Source organism: Plectropomus leopardus, chromosome 5 (assembly GCF_008729295.1).
Source record: "Plectropomus leopardus isolate mb chromosome 5, YSFRI_Pleo_2.0, whole genome shotgun sequence".
Classification (NCBI taxonomy): domain Eukaryota; kingdom Metazoa; phylum Chordata; class Actinopteri; order Perciformes; family Serranidae; genus Plectropomus; species Plectropomus leopardus.
Window position 1 is genome coordinate 18,436,578 of NC_056467.1, and position 18,640 is coordinate 18,455,217.

Below are 18,640 nucleotides of genomic sequence, written 5' to 3' on the forward strand. Positions count from 1 at the left end.
GAAGAGGCAGCTTGTTTTTGCCTAATTATTTACATAGTTCTCCCCAAATATCTTCCTCTCTTGCTCAACTCCCCTCCCTCTCAGCTGACGTGCTTCCTGTTGTCAATACATCAGTGACGCTGCTGCTAGTTTCACCTCTTCCACCAAACATTTTCCTTCCTCTTTTTCTTTTTCTTTTCCCCTTTTCACACTCTCGGCGGGCACATGACAGACAGTGGACTGCTATCGAGAGCTATAGAAAAAAAAAAAGTTGGACTATACACAGTTCACAGAAAAGAAACAGGAAGCATTTAGGGATTCCCCTTCCATTTTTTTGTAATTGCAGGTAGTAATTTGGTAAGAGAAGCATTCTGGTGCTTTTAAATATATATATATATATATATATATATATATATATATATATATATATATGTATATATATATATATATAAATATACATTTAATTTTTTAGGTCAGTAGCCGACACGTCTCGATTTGCCTCTGTTTAGTTTGCATGCACGTGCCTGTTTGACAGCAGTTCATATATTTGTATCTTTTCCTGTGATAGTCAGCGTCTGTAAAACCTCAGTTGTGGTCGGCTGCAAGCGGTTTTTGCAAAGAGCAATGCTAGAGATGTCTGTGAGAAGATCTAGTGGCTAAAATACACCTTTATTTGGGGATAATTATAATGAATTTTAACATGAATTAAAGGCAAAACAGGCAACCCATTGCTTGAGCTGTTGATGGACACAAATTTATCATGACATATATTGCTGTCATAACTCCAGGCATTATGAGTCTAGTCTGTAGGTAATGAGGCTGGAGATAATATATTCATTTAGTGTAATGCCTTAAAATAGCTTGTAAGTCATAAATAAGTTAGAAACTTAAAATATGCCGTACGTTATAAACAAGTTATGAACTATCTATATCTCTATCACCAGTTTCAACAAACCTCAGTGACTGTGGCAGCCCATATCTCCTCACCTCATCTCATTCTCGAGCACATCAGGCCAGTGTTTTGTACACTTTTTAAAAAATGTGTGATGTAAAGGTTACCATAAGTGAATATGTGCAATAAGAGTTTCTTTTTTGAAGGCTATTAGCTAGTAGTTGGCAAATTACTCAAAAAATGTAACCCCCACCAGTTCAAGATGATTTCACTGATGGAAAGAAAGAAAAGAAAGGAAAACAAAGGAAAAAGGCTGTGGCATTTGCTTTTGCCTATGAGGTAGAAAACCTACAACTACCTGTATTGTGCTGCACAGGCCCAAAAATGCTCCTGCTGATGGGTGACATTATGGAAGCTTATCAATAGCAATATAGAAGCAATCACGAACAAATTACCTTATTTTATGAACACTGCTTAATTTTACCTTTTGATCTCAGTTTTTTTCAACCTCCCTTTTTCAGCAATAGTATAGTACCCACTTCCTGTTCATAAATTCTTGTATTAAAGCTAAACAATGCACTAAAAATATGTTTCTTTGGGCATTTTGGAAGGGAAATAGGCAATACATGAACAGTATCTTATTTTAAATTTGATCAGCACTGTTTAGTTGTCCAGTTTGATCTGAGTTTAGTCTGCATTAGGAGAGAGGGGCGGGTCTCTCTCTTGATCAGCCTCCATACTACTGTTTTTGTCCATGCAGTGGTGGGCATTCAAAATTGAGGAAGTACAATCTGTAGTTAAAGTAATAGCCTGATCTTTGAGCTGGGAGAAGAGACGAAGATCTGGTCACTGGTAAGATGAAGTAGAAGTTAACCTTATACTACTACCCACACACAAAAAAAAATCAGAAAAGCATCCCTTTAACAATCATTCATCCAAAGACCACTCTCTGAGAAATGTACCTTCACATACTGACTGCCGGTACTTCCATTATATAGCATAGATACAATGAGAAAAGCTTTAACACTTTGAAACCTGAGCAAATTGGCCCAATTTCTTTCAAAAAAATGGGGAAAAGGCAATGAGCACATAAGAGGAAATGACCCAGCGATACTGAAAAGTACAATAAAATAGCTGGAAATTAGCAAACAAACAAACAAAAAATGGGAAAGTAAAATAAAAGGAAAAGGAAATTACCCAAAAATGTCTTAAAAATTACAATAATTTAAAAAATGTATTTTAAATTTATAACTATGATCATTTTAAATATAGCACTCTGGAAATCTTTCTCTAGATTTTTATATAATTTTCTAACTCTAATAGCTGCCAATAACTACTAAAGCTATTTGCTCAGAGTTCAAAAGTTTAAATATCTGTGAAAGGCATCTGAAAGCAGCACAAGAAAAGTGATGTAGCTCCAAGTTTCAAAGGGTTAAAAAGCCTAAAACTTTCACATGTATGAACTGGATTTCCTATGTCCACTGGATATTGCTCTATTATAAATGTGAGATAAACAAGATAGATTTATGACACAATTGTCCTGAACTGAGCTGACGTTGGCTGTTCAATCAGCCACACTATCTGACTTGCCTCCTCTGTTTACATTACAACAGTGCCAGCCTTTACTCTGGTTTTGACCTTGTTTGCTGTTTGGTAACTAAACACAATGTTTACATTCTTCACGGGGCATTTGTCTCATCATGAAAAGACCAAACTCTTGCTCTTTGCATGCTAATCTTATGTTTATAATTAGGCCTGCTGAAACTGCATTGAAATGTTGTTACTGCATATGCATAAAAAAGCCCTCAGTACCAGTATTACTACATTGAAGAGGAATGCGTCAGAATGTTCAGAAAGATGCATCAGTCATTAGTTGTCAGTCATATCATTTATTTTACCTTTCTTAAACTCTTATCTATTCATCAATACCTTCCTTAACATAGTTTTAACTCTGAAAAAGAACCTTTCTCTTAATTATAGTTGAATATGTCATCCAAATTTCCCTTTCTGCCCCTCACCTTCTTTTCACATGTGACTCTGCAAGTTTTAGTTCCTGGTAAATGAAAAGAAAAAAAGAAAAACCCCATTGAATCGTATGCTTGTGTTGCCTTTGGTTTCTGTCTTGCAGACAGAAAACTGCTCAGTCAATCTGAACCGTGGGATGCCACTTAAATGTCAGAGATCATCTGCTGGTTTTCAGAAGAGGGACTTTTTCACGAGTCACTCTATGTGTGAGTGCTTAATGTCCCACGTGCACAGGAGGAGACTGTAATGTCACCCTCTAGTTGTGTTACAAGGTAAACACATCTTTACGCTGAATATCTAATGCTGCTTTTCAAAAATTCAGTATCTCAGAAATGGCAAGATTTAGATAGACATACAAAAAGACTTTGTCTGAAAGTCAAATGTTTTGCAGTAGAGATCTGTATTTCAGCACTCTGATGTTATGCATTGACGTGCTCTATTTGTTTAATGGCAATATATTTTGGGGAGATTTATTTGTTTAAGAATACAGGGCTGTGGAAATGAGAGAGCGTTTGGAGAGATTGTGACGTGTTTAAAAAGTGCCTCAGTCAAGTTAAAATCTGGGACATTGTGGTTATGTGGTGTGCATCTTAGACCATGAGGCCACCACAATGCCTGTATTCATGCACTCAAATAGTGCAGCACCAAGTCAATGGAGGCAGAAATCTTTCTTATCATACTGAACACACAAGCTAGATTTTTATGAAGTCTAACATATTGTTTCAAGGAAAAAGATGCAGAAAAAGCATCACTAAGAAATAAAACTACTGTGAGCACAGGGAAATTTACAAAGTTAGACACAGCCAAGGATCAGTTTTATTGGATTTCCAGACCCTGACAAGTACTGGTCAACTAACGATTATGCAAATAGGCTGTGAACAGAAAACAACAGTGGCGAGAAATGTTGCGACTCAAGTGACAGAAACTAAAGAAAAGGGGAATATGCAAAATTGGAGAAACATAAGTGGCTGAGAGAGGAACCAGTGATCATTCTGAAAGTGAATGGAAAATTGAACACAGAGGAATCAGTGCCTAAAGTTTCCCCAAGCAACATCTGAGATTTGTGTGGGGGCCTGAAATTCAGTTCAGTTAATGAAAACACTGAAGCAGCTGCACTTATATGTGAGTCACATTTGCGAATTTGCACACCCATTAATCATTACCCTTATTCCCTGATATATTTAAGCAGAGAGCTCTTTGTTCTCCAGCTTCTCCTTACAAACAATGTGATGTTGACATCATGTCATGTAAATTTTTTGGGACGGGACTGCCATTATATTATGTAACCCAGGCACCCGTGACCTTGAATAAAATAAGCTGTTATAGCTACCTGATGAATGGATCAGTGGCTATACTGAGTAATCCAGCTTGCTGCAACACCCCGACCTGGATTCCATTGAACGGGAGGCAAGTTTCTGACAGATGTACACTGACATTATGTGCAAAACCAAACTTGACATTTGTTGCATTTTCCTATAAAAAGTGCAGTGTTTCTTTCTTTTTTTGTTTTGTTTTTTTTGTTTTTTTTTGTGACCTCTAAACAAGCTGGCACTTTTTTTGCACCAAACAGGTGAGCAGTATTTTTTGCTGGCATGTAACTTTTTGTATTATATTTTGTTGTAACTGTCTATATAATTTTTTAAAAGTAGTTTGAACTACTTTTGCTAAGTAGCTTTAGTCAGCCAAACTACTTTTTTCCCAAAAGGTGTCTATACCGTAGTCCAGTTGCTTTCAGTGTGAAGTAATTGGTAGCTTATATGTTTTCAAAGTAGCTTCCTCAGCACTGATTTTTTGGTGATTGAACTAACCGAGTACATATCTCACACGAGATGGCACAACATGACATACCTCACACACTCTATACTGCCTACAAGTATTTTGTATGTGAATAGAATTTAATTGTACATTAAAAAAATCAGCCTTTCACCCTTTTTATTTCTTTTTTCTTAGGTTTCTGTCTTTCTCTGTGGGGAGGAAGACATTTTGGTTCGTGGCCCTGACAGCTCAGCTGGTGTTATTTGAGCCATAATGGAGCTCGGTGCTCTGAAACGAGCTTTGACAGTATCTGGCTGCCACGAAACCGGTCTGGCAGACGGGAAATTGGTGCACTGGGCACGCCCGTCTCTGTGAACAGAGGAATGAAGGACTGATAATGATGGACGCTGGAAGTAGGAGGTGTCAGGCAAGGAGGGGGAAGGTAGACCTACCTGTTGTTGCTTGCATGAAGGTCAGTGACAAACAAACAGTTCAGTAGAAAGGAGAGGAGAAGAAAAGAAAGAGGAGATGAGAGGTGTTTAATATGGCACTACTATGCTGTAACCTCTGCTCAGTGACTGAGTAAACACCTGGATGTAAAAAAGCTCCACTCACCTGCGCTAACTTCCACTCTCCACTCTTTGCTGACCAGTCCGATGGCAAAGCATGACCCGGTAGGTTCTTGCAAGGTCTTTCTTTTATTACAAAAACTCTCTTGTCTTGCTTCAGTGTGTGTCCTCTCCTCTACTTCAACCCTCCTCTAATCGATTGTCAAATACCTAGTTGATCACCACTGACCTTTCTCTGTGACTCTCAATGGCGGTTCTTTTTTATCTGCTTCTCTGTTTGCTCACTTAGAGTTTCACTGTGTTTATTTGTCTACAAACCTGCTTGGTCTCCACAAGCTTGAAAAATGCTGCTCATTGCATGGGTTATAGACTGACACCACTGAGGTAAGGAGTAAGTTTAAATATAGGTTTTGCCAAAATAAAAAATAAAAAAAACAGCTAAAAATTGCTTCTTTTGGGCAACACCTTTACACTCTTTACATCATAACACAATCATTTACATAATATTCCAATTTTTTATTTTTTTGTTGTGTGTACTAGGCATCTCCAACAACTTTTTATGAGCCAAGATAAAAGCCAAGTTTTCAGCTTTAAAGCATTTTCAAGATAATCCAATGAGTCTTTAAATGGCTTGATTATGTTAAGATGTAGAATACTTAATCATTCTGTTTATCTCAAGGATTCCAGGAGTATTGTATGTTACACAGATTGTCAGAAGCCCTCTGAGAAAAACTGGTTTTGGGTTATAAAAGTACCAGGAGTGTTGTGATACACTGGCAATGACGACAACCATGATATGTTAAAATTAAATATTGATATCTTGTTAACAAAACACATATGAAAATATTGTGTAAATAATCCACTGCCACTTGAACCGTATGTATTTCTTTCTGTTCTCACTTTGTCGCCCTTCCCCAGTGCCATATGGGTGCCTTGTCACTATCCTTCAATGTAAAAGCTCTTTTTGTATGCTTTAGTGCAGTTATGGTTACAGACTATATCCAATTCCTTCACTTATTTTTTGAGTGTAATTAATTTGCCAATAGGGATAAATGCACAATAAACAAAGTAACAAAGTAGCATTTAATTTTTTTTTATATAGACTTTGCGATATATCATTATTGTGAGCTCTTTCAGCGATGATAAGCATGTAGTTAAAATCTGATCATGACAGCCCTAAAAAATATACTTGACTAACGATGAGTACATGATGTCAATTTGCTACGATTGGTTAAAATTCACATTTTTATTGGACTGATTGTATCCTGTTTACTATAAGAGAAATATTTCAGATGTGTCACTAAAAGCTCTTAAGAAATGCAGAAAACTGCTCTGATTTCTTTTTGACACTACAGACAAATGTGAAGGAATGCTTTAGTTTCCAGTTTCATGTTGGGTAGCTTTGTAACTTTATATTATCATAGTAAGTATTTGACTTAAATATTGACCTTTAAATTGTCATGTGAACACCTAATCTTTTAACTCCTTCAGTATTTTTCCATGATGATGGCTGGCAGGCAAACTATGCAAGATGACCCCAGTGTACTCCCCTGGGAAATACGATGAACCTGCTCTTCCACCTAGTTCACGCCGGCCATTTTCAATTAAGTGGGCTGTATGCTGCCTACAGGTGTATTTTGATATTTGATCAGCATGCAACAGAAACGGTCTTATGAAACACCTTTTGTAGTGAGCCAGTGCCACCTCGATAGATTAATCCCATTCTTTTTTTGACAAAAGATTTTCTTTTTGTATGTGACCACAATGTTAAATGAAGAAAGGTCACCACAGCTCTGAAGAAGCCATCATCATTGGTTGTTGGGAACTATATGATGAATTTGGTTACTGCTCAAGGCTGCAAATGACTATACTGAAAACACGGTAACAGATAGTAATCATGTCAAACTTCTTCCACGCAGTAAAGTATTAACTCATTCCTATGACAAAACATGATGAAAAAAAGTCTCTTTATCTTTTGATTTGTAAACAGAGGAAATTGTACTGACTCATCCTTGCATTTTATCACTTTTTGTAAACGGGTGACAATGCAAACAGGTGTTCTGGCCACATCTTGCTCAAACAAGTTTAGTGACATACCATTTTGTATTTGGGAACATTCATATCTGCTTAAACATCTTGTTCCATCCCACATACCACCAAACAAGATAGCTTTGTGGATACATGCTGCAACTGTTCATGAACAGCATGTTCTCATCCCTACTTGCCATATTCTGATACTTGGACAGAAGCTTTCAGAGTCATTATAAGCCTATTGCACAGCATCTTTACACTGGTTGTTGGTTTAGGCAATAAAACTATTTTGTTAGGGGTAGAAAAAGATTGTGGTTGATGTTGTTCATGCCAGTTGACTTACATATATAACAACTGGGATATAAAAATACCCCAAACACTGACTTTCAGTTACATACAGGACACAAACACTGGTCTCCTGGGTTACAGTCCTGTGCTTGTTGGACCACCTAAGAAGACTTGCACACTCTTTACACTATGTCCTTTGCTCTGACTTTAAAAAAATGATGTGCATGGGTTTACACGGGAGCTGGTTTAAAGCCCGGTACATTTCATTCAGATGCAAAAGGGTGTGCTGTCCATCCGTATTTGATGAAGCGGTGTGTTTTGATGCCCTGGATGTGAGACCAGGCTGACATGAATGTATTTGTAACATTTTACTGGAAAAGTAAAGGAATAGTTCAACATTTTGAAATATTTACTTTCATACCAAAAGATGAAAAGAACAAAATTACACACAAACACACACACACACACACACACACACACACACACACACACATACACATACACATATATATGGAAAATATGAAGCTTGTGCCAGCAACTGGTTAGCTACTTATCTTGTCACATAGACTGAAAAAAAGGAACCAGCTTTTCTGTGTAAATATGAAGATTGCAAAATCCAGCACCTCCAATGGAAAAACTGCATAACAAAACACCCCCAACACCAACATGTTTTTTTTACACTGCGTTTTTTGTCTGGATAAATCAAATAAGATGTGACGTGTAAATTAGTGAGCTTTAGAAGTGCGTTGTGCAGATGTTGATAGCTTGAGGATGTATGTATTTTGTCTCTCAGTCGCTTTATTAAGATGCAAACAAAGAATATACAGAATGTGTACAATGCATTAGAATACCAAAAAAAGTCAAAACCAAATGGCTTCCTCAGACTGAAGTCAATATTTAGTGTGAAACATGGAATAAAAACTCAAATACTGATTAAATCCTTTGTCTGAGATTTCATGAACAATAAATGAGGAAATGAACTGTTAAAACCCGATCATTTAGACACTGTTGCCAGGATACGTCATGTTTCTTTGTATGTGAGGTTATTACTCAGGTGTGGACTTAAACATAGGGTTGATAATAGTGCTAGGACTGCGTCAACGTGCTCAGCCTTGGCAACCGAAAACATGCAACAGGTTTGCCTCTGTTGTCTATTGCCTATCTGTTGTCTATCTACTGATATTATTCTACCTTCTACAAATGTAAATACAGCATAGTGTGTTGTGTCCAATGGTTACAGATGAATCAAAAAGGGAAAAAAACTTCACAACACATTGTGAGTTTTTCCAACAAGGGATTTTATCTATATCATGTTCTACTTATGTGCTTTTCATCTGATTTCTATTGTCTTTTCCTCACAGAACGAGGCCCCTCCTCCTTACTACTCTGTTGGCTTGCACACCCAGCCCCCCCTCAAGACCTATGAGGAGGTGGTGTATGGAGTGGGTCCAGGCCTGACACCCTATACCCATCCACATTACATTCCCCAGTATACGCCACCTGTGGTTGCTCCCCAAGTTACACGGTCAAGCGCACGTGAGTGATTTCCACAGCTCCCACATTCTCTTGAGAATACAATGCATGCACTGGAGACTGAGTCACCTTGATGGTTATTCATGTGTGTTTGTTTTTGTGTGTTTGCTTATATTTTTGTGTACTATCTGTGTTCAGCCCCCAGCAGTAGGTCGAAGAGAAGATGCTGTGGGAGTAATGCCCAGTGTTATGGAGGGTCAGGGGGAACATTACTGGTGCTCGGTCTGCTGGCACTGGCCATCTGGCTTGGAGGTATACTGTGTTTATTCATACAGATCAGATGGTTCTAAAGACAATAGATTTGTTTGCATTTGTTTTTGGTAATGGGGCAGATCTATGAGAGGTGAAACAAAATGACTTTATTGTTGATATGTAATGCTTTATTAAGCCATTAAAACGAACATTTTGTTTTCCTTGATGATGTTTCATCTCTCATCAAAGAGAGTTCAGGTCAGAACTGAAGAAGCTTCTTGGATGAGAGGTGAAGCATCCTCTAGAAAGTCAAGCAAGTCCAGTTGCCTACAATATAACACTTAAAATGAGCATGACCTGGATGGCCAAGAATCTTCACCAAAATGTTTTTGTTGCTAGATTCTGCAGGACAACCAGTGCTTAACCCAGCTTAGTTTTGGCAAGTTGCTGGAAACATCAGAAAGTCCAATCTTCTAAAAAAGATTTCAGCACACTTACATCTATGCAGTTTTTCACCTGTTTCTAAGCTCTCAGTCTGTCAGACTTTTATCAGACTGTACATCCAGCTGTTGCCAGGTTCTGAAAAAAAGTTTCCTGCTCTGGCTTCCTTTATTTTTTTAATCTTATTGTCCTTTTACAGAGTTTGTCTTGCAAGATAATAATATGATATATATATTTTTTAAATATCCATTGAGCTTTGTTGGCATTCACAAAATGTTTAGTAGTTGTAATTTGGTAGCTGTGGCAAACTGAATTGTACAATCATTTACGGGCATTGGATCACCATAGGATGTGTGAATAAATTAAAAGTGGTTACAGATACTCATCATGTGAGGAATGTGGAAGTGTTGTTTTAATTTATGATTTCCTGGTTTTGCGTCATGTCTAGATTTAGTCTTAGTTAAAATAACAGCACTCCCTCTACTTAACCACACTCATTACCTTCCCCATCACAGTTCGCTATGGCACCCGCTTAGTGACAACAGCAATCCTCTACAACAAGCACGATACGGTTGAAAATGAAGATCCATCTTTGCCAGTACCTGACACCTGCCCCAACAATACTGTCCAATGTGATGCAATAAGGGACTGCCAACTGGGCACTGATGAAACAAACTGTGGTGAGCAGTCACATGCACACACACACACAAGCACAGACGTCAACCCCACCAGTTACAGACTAACGCAGGGACAGATGGTGAAAAGGGATTAGCAGACACTTGACAGCCAAAAGGAAATCCTAAAAATGAAAAACAGGCAAGAGGATCTTGTGTTGAGTTCACATACATAGGTTTCATAATGGGGACAATATTCTATGACAGGCTCATGTATGCAGTGTTATTGATAACAATAGATTAACCTTGATCATTTTAATTATGTTATTTTTTTTAGCAAATGTAAAAAAAGTGCATTCCAGTAGATGGCACAATACTTTAGCTTTTAGATGTTATTTTAGGAAATTATGTACACTGAAAAATATAAGAAGTTGATCTTACTTACAAAAATATAGGAAACCGATTGCCTTGAAAAAGGTTAGTATGGATATTAGTCCTAAGTTATGTTTACTCTATATCTAATTGTTGTTTTTGTAAGATTTAATTATTTTTATTTAATTTTGTAAAGTTGTTGCAACTTAAAAATGGCAAGTTTATTTAAATCAGTCTTTCAAAGTTTTAGCAACTTTAGTAAACCAATTTTACTAAGCTACATATCTGTATTCTGTTGGTTGTAAACTAGTCAATTATATTTGTGTTTTCTTAACATGATATAAAAAAAACATAACTTGCAGATCTCCGAACTTCATTACTGGCAAAATCTCTTTTGGCATGATCAGTTAAAGTCAGACCAACTTGGTTTACTGGAGTTACTAACTTAGGTAACTCCACTTATTAATAATTAGTAATTTTTTAAATTGACACAACTTCACAAAAGTGAGTAATTGCAGGTAAACTTTGAGTACATTTATCAATTAGATATAAAGTAAACATGAATTGAGATTGATAGATTGATATTTACTTTCCTTTTTCAAGGCATACATTTTCAATATTATTCTAAGTGAGATCACCTTGTCAGACATTGAAGTGTAATTTGTCTGTAGAAAAAAAAAACATGAAAGAAAGCTTGAAGCTTGCTTGCATTTGTCAAATCTTTCTAAGTGAAGTTAATTTACTTCATATTTGATTTAATCTTTAACTGTAATTGTTTGTAGTTGCAACAGCAGCAGCACACAGGCCAAAGACTCCATATTACTATCATATTGTGGTAAGCAGAACCCACTGAGGAGACACCATCTAAGTTGTCCTCTTTTGTCTCCTTCAGTGAGGTTTGACAAGAACAGAGGTCTGCAGGTGAAGACAGCTCCAGAAAGCAGCTTCCTACCAGTGTGCTACCAAAACTGGGATCAGAGCTACGCTGACCAGACCTGCGCTCAGCTAGGATTCAGAAGGTAAAAAAAACAAAACAAAAAAAATCCTCACTTTAACTCAATTATTATTTGGTTAGACCTGACCTTTACACCTTTGCACATATGTTCGTCCTGGAAGAGGGATCCCTCCTCAGCTGCTCTTCCTGAGCCCTGATTTTTCCTGATTTCTCCTAACCTGCTGCTGTGTGTTTAGGGTTGAATTGATTCTCCACGGGGTCTCCCCAGGGTGTCTCAGAGTGACAGAAGCAAAATGAGTGTCTGAACTTAATCAGGCATTGTTTCAACAAAATGATTTCTGTATGTGCAAGTTTAATTCTTCAGCTCGCTGAACTGCCTTTCTCTCTATCTGCAGGTCCTATGACACCAAGGCAATTCGGACCCAGCAGTCCGGACCTGGTTTAACTCTGAACAGCAGATCATCTTCATTTATCCAGGGTCAGGTACATGTCAGGTAAACAGTTTAGCCCTTTTTGTTCTTTTCATACACAGCTCAGACCTCAGCTATAATCCTTTCAATGTCTTTATTATAAACTCTATCGCATCATGTAAATTCTATCAATATTTGTGGAAAAGCTCAAGAGATATTATCCACAATAATTTCTTTTCTTTATATTTCTTTTCTTTTTTTCTTTTAGCTACTTAATACAGGAAAAAAACACATAACACATACAAGACTATGATGACATAAAATAATTTAAAAAACGACCAAAAAGATGTAAAAAGCAAATGAAATCATCAATCATAAAATCATTGGCATCCCCTCAGTAATTCAAATATTACATCTGACATTATCTGTGCATTCCTAAATTGAAATATGTTTGATGGTATCCCTTCAGTATTTCATATATTTAGACTGACATTACTTGTACATTTATAGGAAAAAGCATTTTGAGAGATTTATATAGTACTAACACTTTTCATCAGGACATTTGCCCCCCATTTTATATTGTTTTGTTGTTTTTTGTAAATGTTTGTCGCAATTACTTTTACAAAAGAAATTGACACAGTGAGTATTTTTTTTTTGGAAAAAAATAAAACTCAGGTGCTTGAGCTTTAAATATAAATATTAAACCTTACACTGCAAATATCAGCAGTGGAGTGGACCCTGGTTTACTGCATGTACTCTTGATAACATGACATGTTTTTCTAATTGTGGCATTACACAGCTCATCTTGTCCAAACCAGGAGATCGTCTCCCTGCAGTGTGTGGGTAAGGAGCCTCCATCTGTTCCTAAAGTCATGTGTTACACAAACAGTCACTTGCTCTCTCTTTCTCTGTCTCACACAAACAGTACATACTACTGCACATCATACTATGTGATAAAAGGAAAAAAAGAGTTTTTGATCAATCACTTGACACACCATGTGCTTGATCTTTCTTAAATCAGCACATCTGAATTAAACTCAGAGACCTCAGCGTTTAGGTGACAAGGTTTAATTTCAATCACTAGAAAACCAGCAATGAGATACTGCATTACAGTATGGCAAATATGACGTATAGCAAGCAAGCTAGCAGAGGTGAAACCAAGTCATTGTTTTGCAAGTCTCAAATAAGTTCCTGGTCTTTGCTCCCAAGTTAAGAAAAGCAAGTCCCAAGTCAAAGGACTGAAGACACCTAAGTCAAGTCTTGACTCCCAAACTTTGAGTTTCAAATCCTGAAAAACACTTACAATTCAAAACAAACACTTCACTAATTGTAATGCAGATCTAACTACAGTAATATTGCATTATATATTTTCATGAATAATTTCAAAATTTTTATTTATTGGTAAAATAAGTTTATTAAACAGTTACTTAGCTGTTGAGCTAATTAGCCAACCATGAGCTTGCTAACTTTGTTACAGTTAGCCTGAATGCTGAATGTTCTTTGTGCAACTTCAAATGTTTAACAAAGCTGGAAGTTACTGTATCTTTGTCTGTTTTGTTGACCAAGTGTAGTTTTTGTACACAAACAAAATTATCTTTAGTGTTACTTTTTCCAACTATTGCTGAGCAACATTTATACTGTATGGTCCTCTCCTGCATCCTAACTAGATGCTGGGTCGCTTGAAACAGTAGATCATCTGGGAATGAAAAGTATAACATTATTTTACTCAGGAAAGTGAGGGACATTAATCGATCATAGTGCAAGTTTTAAAGAACATACTTCTTCATCTACATATTTTCAAGTCAAAAGGACAAAAATAGTGATGAGTCCCTGTCACAAGTCAAGTTCATGTGACACATGTGCACACCTCTGCAAGCTGGTTCAGGCGGTTAATTCCAGTCCTCGAGTTGGCTACTACTATTATTGTACATGGCAAATTCCTGGCACCACAACATCCAACACACCCTTTCAACCAAATTTATGCAAACTGTCAGGGCTTTTTAAAACTATGCTGACTCTGTCTATGACTGCTACAATTAATGTATTTTTACATTTCATAAGCTCGGCATCCAACTTTGTGTCTTATCTGTTGGGGTTAAGTAATTACCATCACTCTCCACTCCCTACTGCGACGGCCTTGGTGTTGTTCCGTGGGGAATGATGAGATCAGAGTCTAGACGGCAGACATCAACACTGTACACGTTTGCATAATAATTTATACTATGTAAATACAAATGCAAAATGATATATAAATTAAGCAGATAGATGTTCAGTGCTGCATTACACTGTGTCACACTGCATGTCTAACCAAAAAATGATAAGATATTAGATATATAATTAGATAGTTTTGTTAAGCGATGACACAATATAAACATTCTGTCACCACCATTTCACTAAAACTCACCAAACAAAACAAGAATACTGAATTATCTTTCAACCATATATAAAGCATGTTTAAGCTGCCTATTTTACAGTATCACACATTATCTGCCATTCTCAGACTGTGGTCGGCAGCAGTCTACATCCCGTATCATTGGGGGTAGCATAGCTAAGACGGGTCAGTGGCCTTGGCAGTTGTCGCTGCACTACAGAGGATCCCACGTCTGCGGAGGAGTCTTGATCACTCCTGATTTTGTGGTGACCGCTGCCCACTGTTTCCAAAGGTGACTGACTGCCAGAGAAAATCTGTCTTGGTGTATTTTCCACACTCATTGATTCATGTTTATTTTCTACAAAGCCAAAAAATGTATTTATTTGTGCCCTAAATACATACATTGTCTTTATAGAAATGCACATTGTTGAACTGGTTAATTTCAAAATTACAATGCAAATTTAAAGTTTGCTAGGCTGAAAATGTACACACCAATTCCATATTGGTGTGTACATTGGTGTGCCTGTTGCTTTTCATTAAACCATCTTTTTCTGTGTCACAGAAGCAACCCTTCAACTCTCTTGGCGTCAAACTGGAGAGTGTACGGTGGAGTTGTGTCTCTGAACAACCTACCTCAGCCCTACCTGGTTAAGAAGATCATACTCCATGAGAATTACGACACCAAGACCAATGACTTGGATGTCGCTGTGCTCAAACTTAAATCTCCAGTTGCTTTCAATGGTCAGTCAGATCTTCATCTAAATAAAATTATCACCCTACATTTATACCTGAGGCTGCGGTCAGAATTTGGTCCTTACATTGGCCCCTGGTTAGCTGTTGTGGTGGAAATTGGACCTCCATATAGCAAGAGATGGACCAGGAAATGCAGCAATAGCTGTTTTCATTGTGAGGGAGTTATGTGTTCATGCATTAACTGTGCAGCTGAAACATCGTCCAACAAATTGCTAAATTTCTATGTCCTCCAGTATTTTCCTTGCTCTGCAGCTGAAGATACAAGATCAATATTTTCTTTTACATTATTACATTATAACAGTTCCTCATTAATTGAAATATTTGTCTCTTTCTATTGAGTCTGAGCTTTTCAAGCCTGTGCTGAATCCATAGTCATACTGGTAATCTGATTTTGCCAAGCCCAGTGTCTTTGCACGCTGTGTGTGCGTGCAAATCTTTCTGCAATCCTATCCTTGTTTATCAAACAAGGTTGCTGGTGTATTTGCAAAAGGTTAAATTTGTATTATTGTTATTATTTTTTTTTTTGTTATTCAGATAAAGTCCAGCCAGCATGCCTGCCAGCTTTCGATCAACAATTTCGCCCTGGATACAAATGCTGGACCTCAGGTTTTGGCACCACTAATGCAGGATCAAGTAAGCTTGCATATGGAGCCCCTGATTATACTGGAAATGTCACAACTTAAATGATTAGAGTTATATTTTATTGTACTGGCCTCCAATAGCTTTGGCTCTTTTTAAAAAAAGACATGTTTATTTGGTCTGCTTTCGGTACACAATTATTTCCTACAAGTGTAAATCCCTGTTGATTTTCTAGTATAGTTAGGTAACTTATTCAATTCTACAGAAGCCCAGTACATATACTGTATGTTTTACAGGGTTAGTGTTGAGTCTAAGTACAACCAATTTTCATTTTCCCACATTATGACTGGAATATGTATGGTCCTTTAATTTGGCCAGAGTACTCCAATAAAGCTGAAAATAAAACTCAAGTAACTCTAAAGTTATAACTTTCCCCATGAAAACAAGCAGACGACCATAGTAAGGTGCATATAGACTAAGGACCAGTAAAGTTACACAAGTGTATAAATAAGTAAGTAAAATAAGACCATATTTTTTTCTGTGGCAATGCAATTAATTATTTGGCTTTAAAGTACATTATACAGTAACAAATAAATGCATGTATGTAACAGTAGCTGTTGGTATATTACTGCATATCAATCAATCTAACCCTATTCCTAAGCTCAATATAAAGTTTCACATAGATTCAGCCATGATTTTGATATATTTTCACAGCATTGTAAGAAAAATAAATGAGCTTTCTTTTTTTTTCAATCAAGACGCTGTCTCCAATGATCTGATGGAAGTGACAGTGGACATCATTGGTACACAGTCATGTAACAGCCGTGCTGTGTATGGAGGCAGCGTGACCAGGAACATGCTCTGTGCCGGTGACCTGAACGGAGGCAAAGACTCCTGTCAGGTAAGCAGTCCGTATAAAGGGACACGTCTACAGTCGTCAGATGAATATGTGTTGTACCTGTAGCAACGAGCAAACCTAGAAAAAAGAGCAAGGTCTTCAACATTTTTCATGCCGTGGGTCCCTTAACTTAATGAGAGATGGAGCAGCAAACCCTTCTACATGTATTGTATAAAACTGAGTTGCATTTGATAAAACTTTTCTGAATATTTTCAGGTCTTTCATTTGTGCATGTGGCTGTAAAGTCAGCATCAGTTGTAGTATGGCAAGGTACATTAGCCTCACCTTTTGCACTTTTGCCAGTCCTTTCTAAGGCTGGACGGTATGTCAGAGTCTTAATTGTATCTCATAAGAATGTCTGTACACTTAATAATAATAATAATAATAATAATAAATAATAATAATGATAACGATAATAATTATAAGTATAATTACAATTACAATGACAGTTACAATTATAATTGTATTATATGCTGCAGAGCGATTTAACATTAACTAGCTTTATTGCACAAGGATTTATAGGTAACAGTTAGCCCACAGTTGTGTACTGTAATTTAAAGGTTTTTTTTCCCAGGGAGACAGTGGTGGACCTCTGATGTGTCAGGACAGGAACCGTTGGTACCTGGTGGGAATCACCAGCTGGGGAAGAGGCTGTGGTTTAAGAAACAAGCCTGGCGTTTACACCAATGTCAAAAGTGTTCTTCCCTGGATCTACAGCACTATGCAGGTAAAAATGGAAGGAGCAAAAAAAAATTGAATAAACAATGTGTGGCTATATGTGTGATAAGAAGGATGTATTTAGATTTTGGCCACAGGTTTGGATCATCTTAACATTTTCTTTGCCTATTACAGCAAGAGACACTGTGATGTCGTTTTACCGCCTGGTGATTTCCTGCCCTCTCCTTCCCAATGAACTCTGCACTATGAAGTAGAGAGATGGATGGATTTTCAAATAGAAGGATAAACTGATGAGGGGATTCTTTAGACAGAAAGACAGGTGCATAAATGTTTTCTTGCTCAGCAGAGACACTGAAATCGGACAAGCTGATCTTACTTAAAAGAATCATGGAAACCTATTGCCTTGAAAAAAGTAAAGTAAATATAACTATTAATCTTAATTTATCTTTTTATCTAATTTTAATGTTTACTCAAAATTTACTTTCATTTACTTAAGTTTGTGAAGTTGTTGCAGCTTAAAAATGACAAATGAAATTTCCTTGTTCTTTCCAAGTTTTAGCAACTTCAGTAAACCAAGTTAGTCTGACATAATTTTGCTCACGATGAAGTTCCGTTTTGTTAACATGTTTAAGAAAATACAAATTTGACAGACTAGTTTGCACTTGGCAGAATACCAATATATTGCACAGTATACTTTTATACTTTTACTGAAGTTGCTAAAACTTTGATTGATTTAATCAAAATTGTCTTTTTAAGGTTGCAATAACTTCACAAAATTAAGTGAATATAACTAAAAATTTCAACATTTTTTACATTTTTTTAAGGTAATTGGTTTCTTAGATTTTTTTTTAAAGTAAAATCAACTTGTCAGATTTTACAGTGAACACTTAGACCTCTGTCTTGGCATTCTGCACCATCTTCATTAATTCTTAGCCATACAGCTGTTATGCACATTACCTGAACCTTGATTATTGATACACACCAATCGATGCATTGACTTTAGTCTTGCATTGTTGATTTTATGCTCTGGTCTCTTGGTTATACAGTATGTTTACCTACATGTTAAGCAAGCTTTAAAGATGACTAGCCCTTTGCTTTGTGTTCTGTGCCAATGACACACAGTCCACTCCACTGTGATCTCCGTAACCCATAGTCTCTAAGAACGATTATTGATTGTAGAGGTGTGTTTTTTTTCCTCAGGGACACATCTCAGGCTTTGCAATGCTAACTATTGTTTACCATATTAGAATAATGAAGGACAGTTTATGTATTAACTTTGTAAAGACAAAAAACAAGTGTGACCCT

General features: G+C 36.8%; 1 protein-coding gene across 1 annotated transcript; it reads left to right on the plus strand.

The window, feature by feature from the left end:
• Positions 1–5,135: 5,135 nt before the first annotated feature.
• tmprss13a (transmembrane serine protease 13a) lies at positions 5,136–17,749 on the plus strand. Its single transcript, XM_042487144.1, has 13 exons — positions 5,136–5,325; positions 8,901–9,075; positions 9,211–9,324; positions 10,221–10,385; positions 11,584–11,710; positions 12,042–12,140; positions 12,856–12,899; positions 14,557–14,719; positions 14,990–15,168; positions 15,715–15,813; positions 16,518–16,660; positions 17,232–17,384; positions 17,510–17,749. Exons 1-13 carry the CDS (start codon positions 5,308–5,310, stop codon positions 17,522–17,524), a joined length of 1,494 nt encoding a protein of 497 aa, XP_042343078.1. The 5' UTR covers positions 5,136–5,307; the 3' UTR covers positions 17,525–17,749.
• Positions 17,750–18,640: the final 891 nt, after the last annotated feature.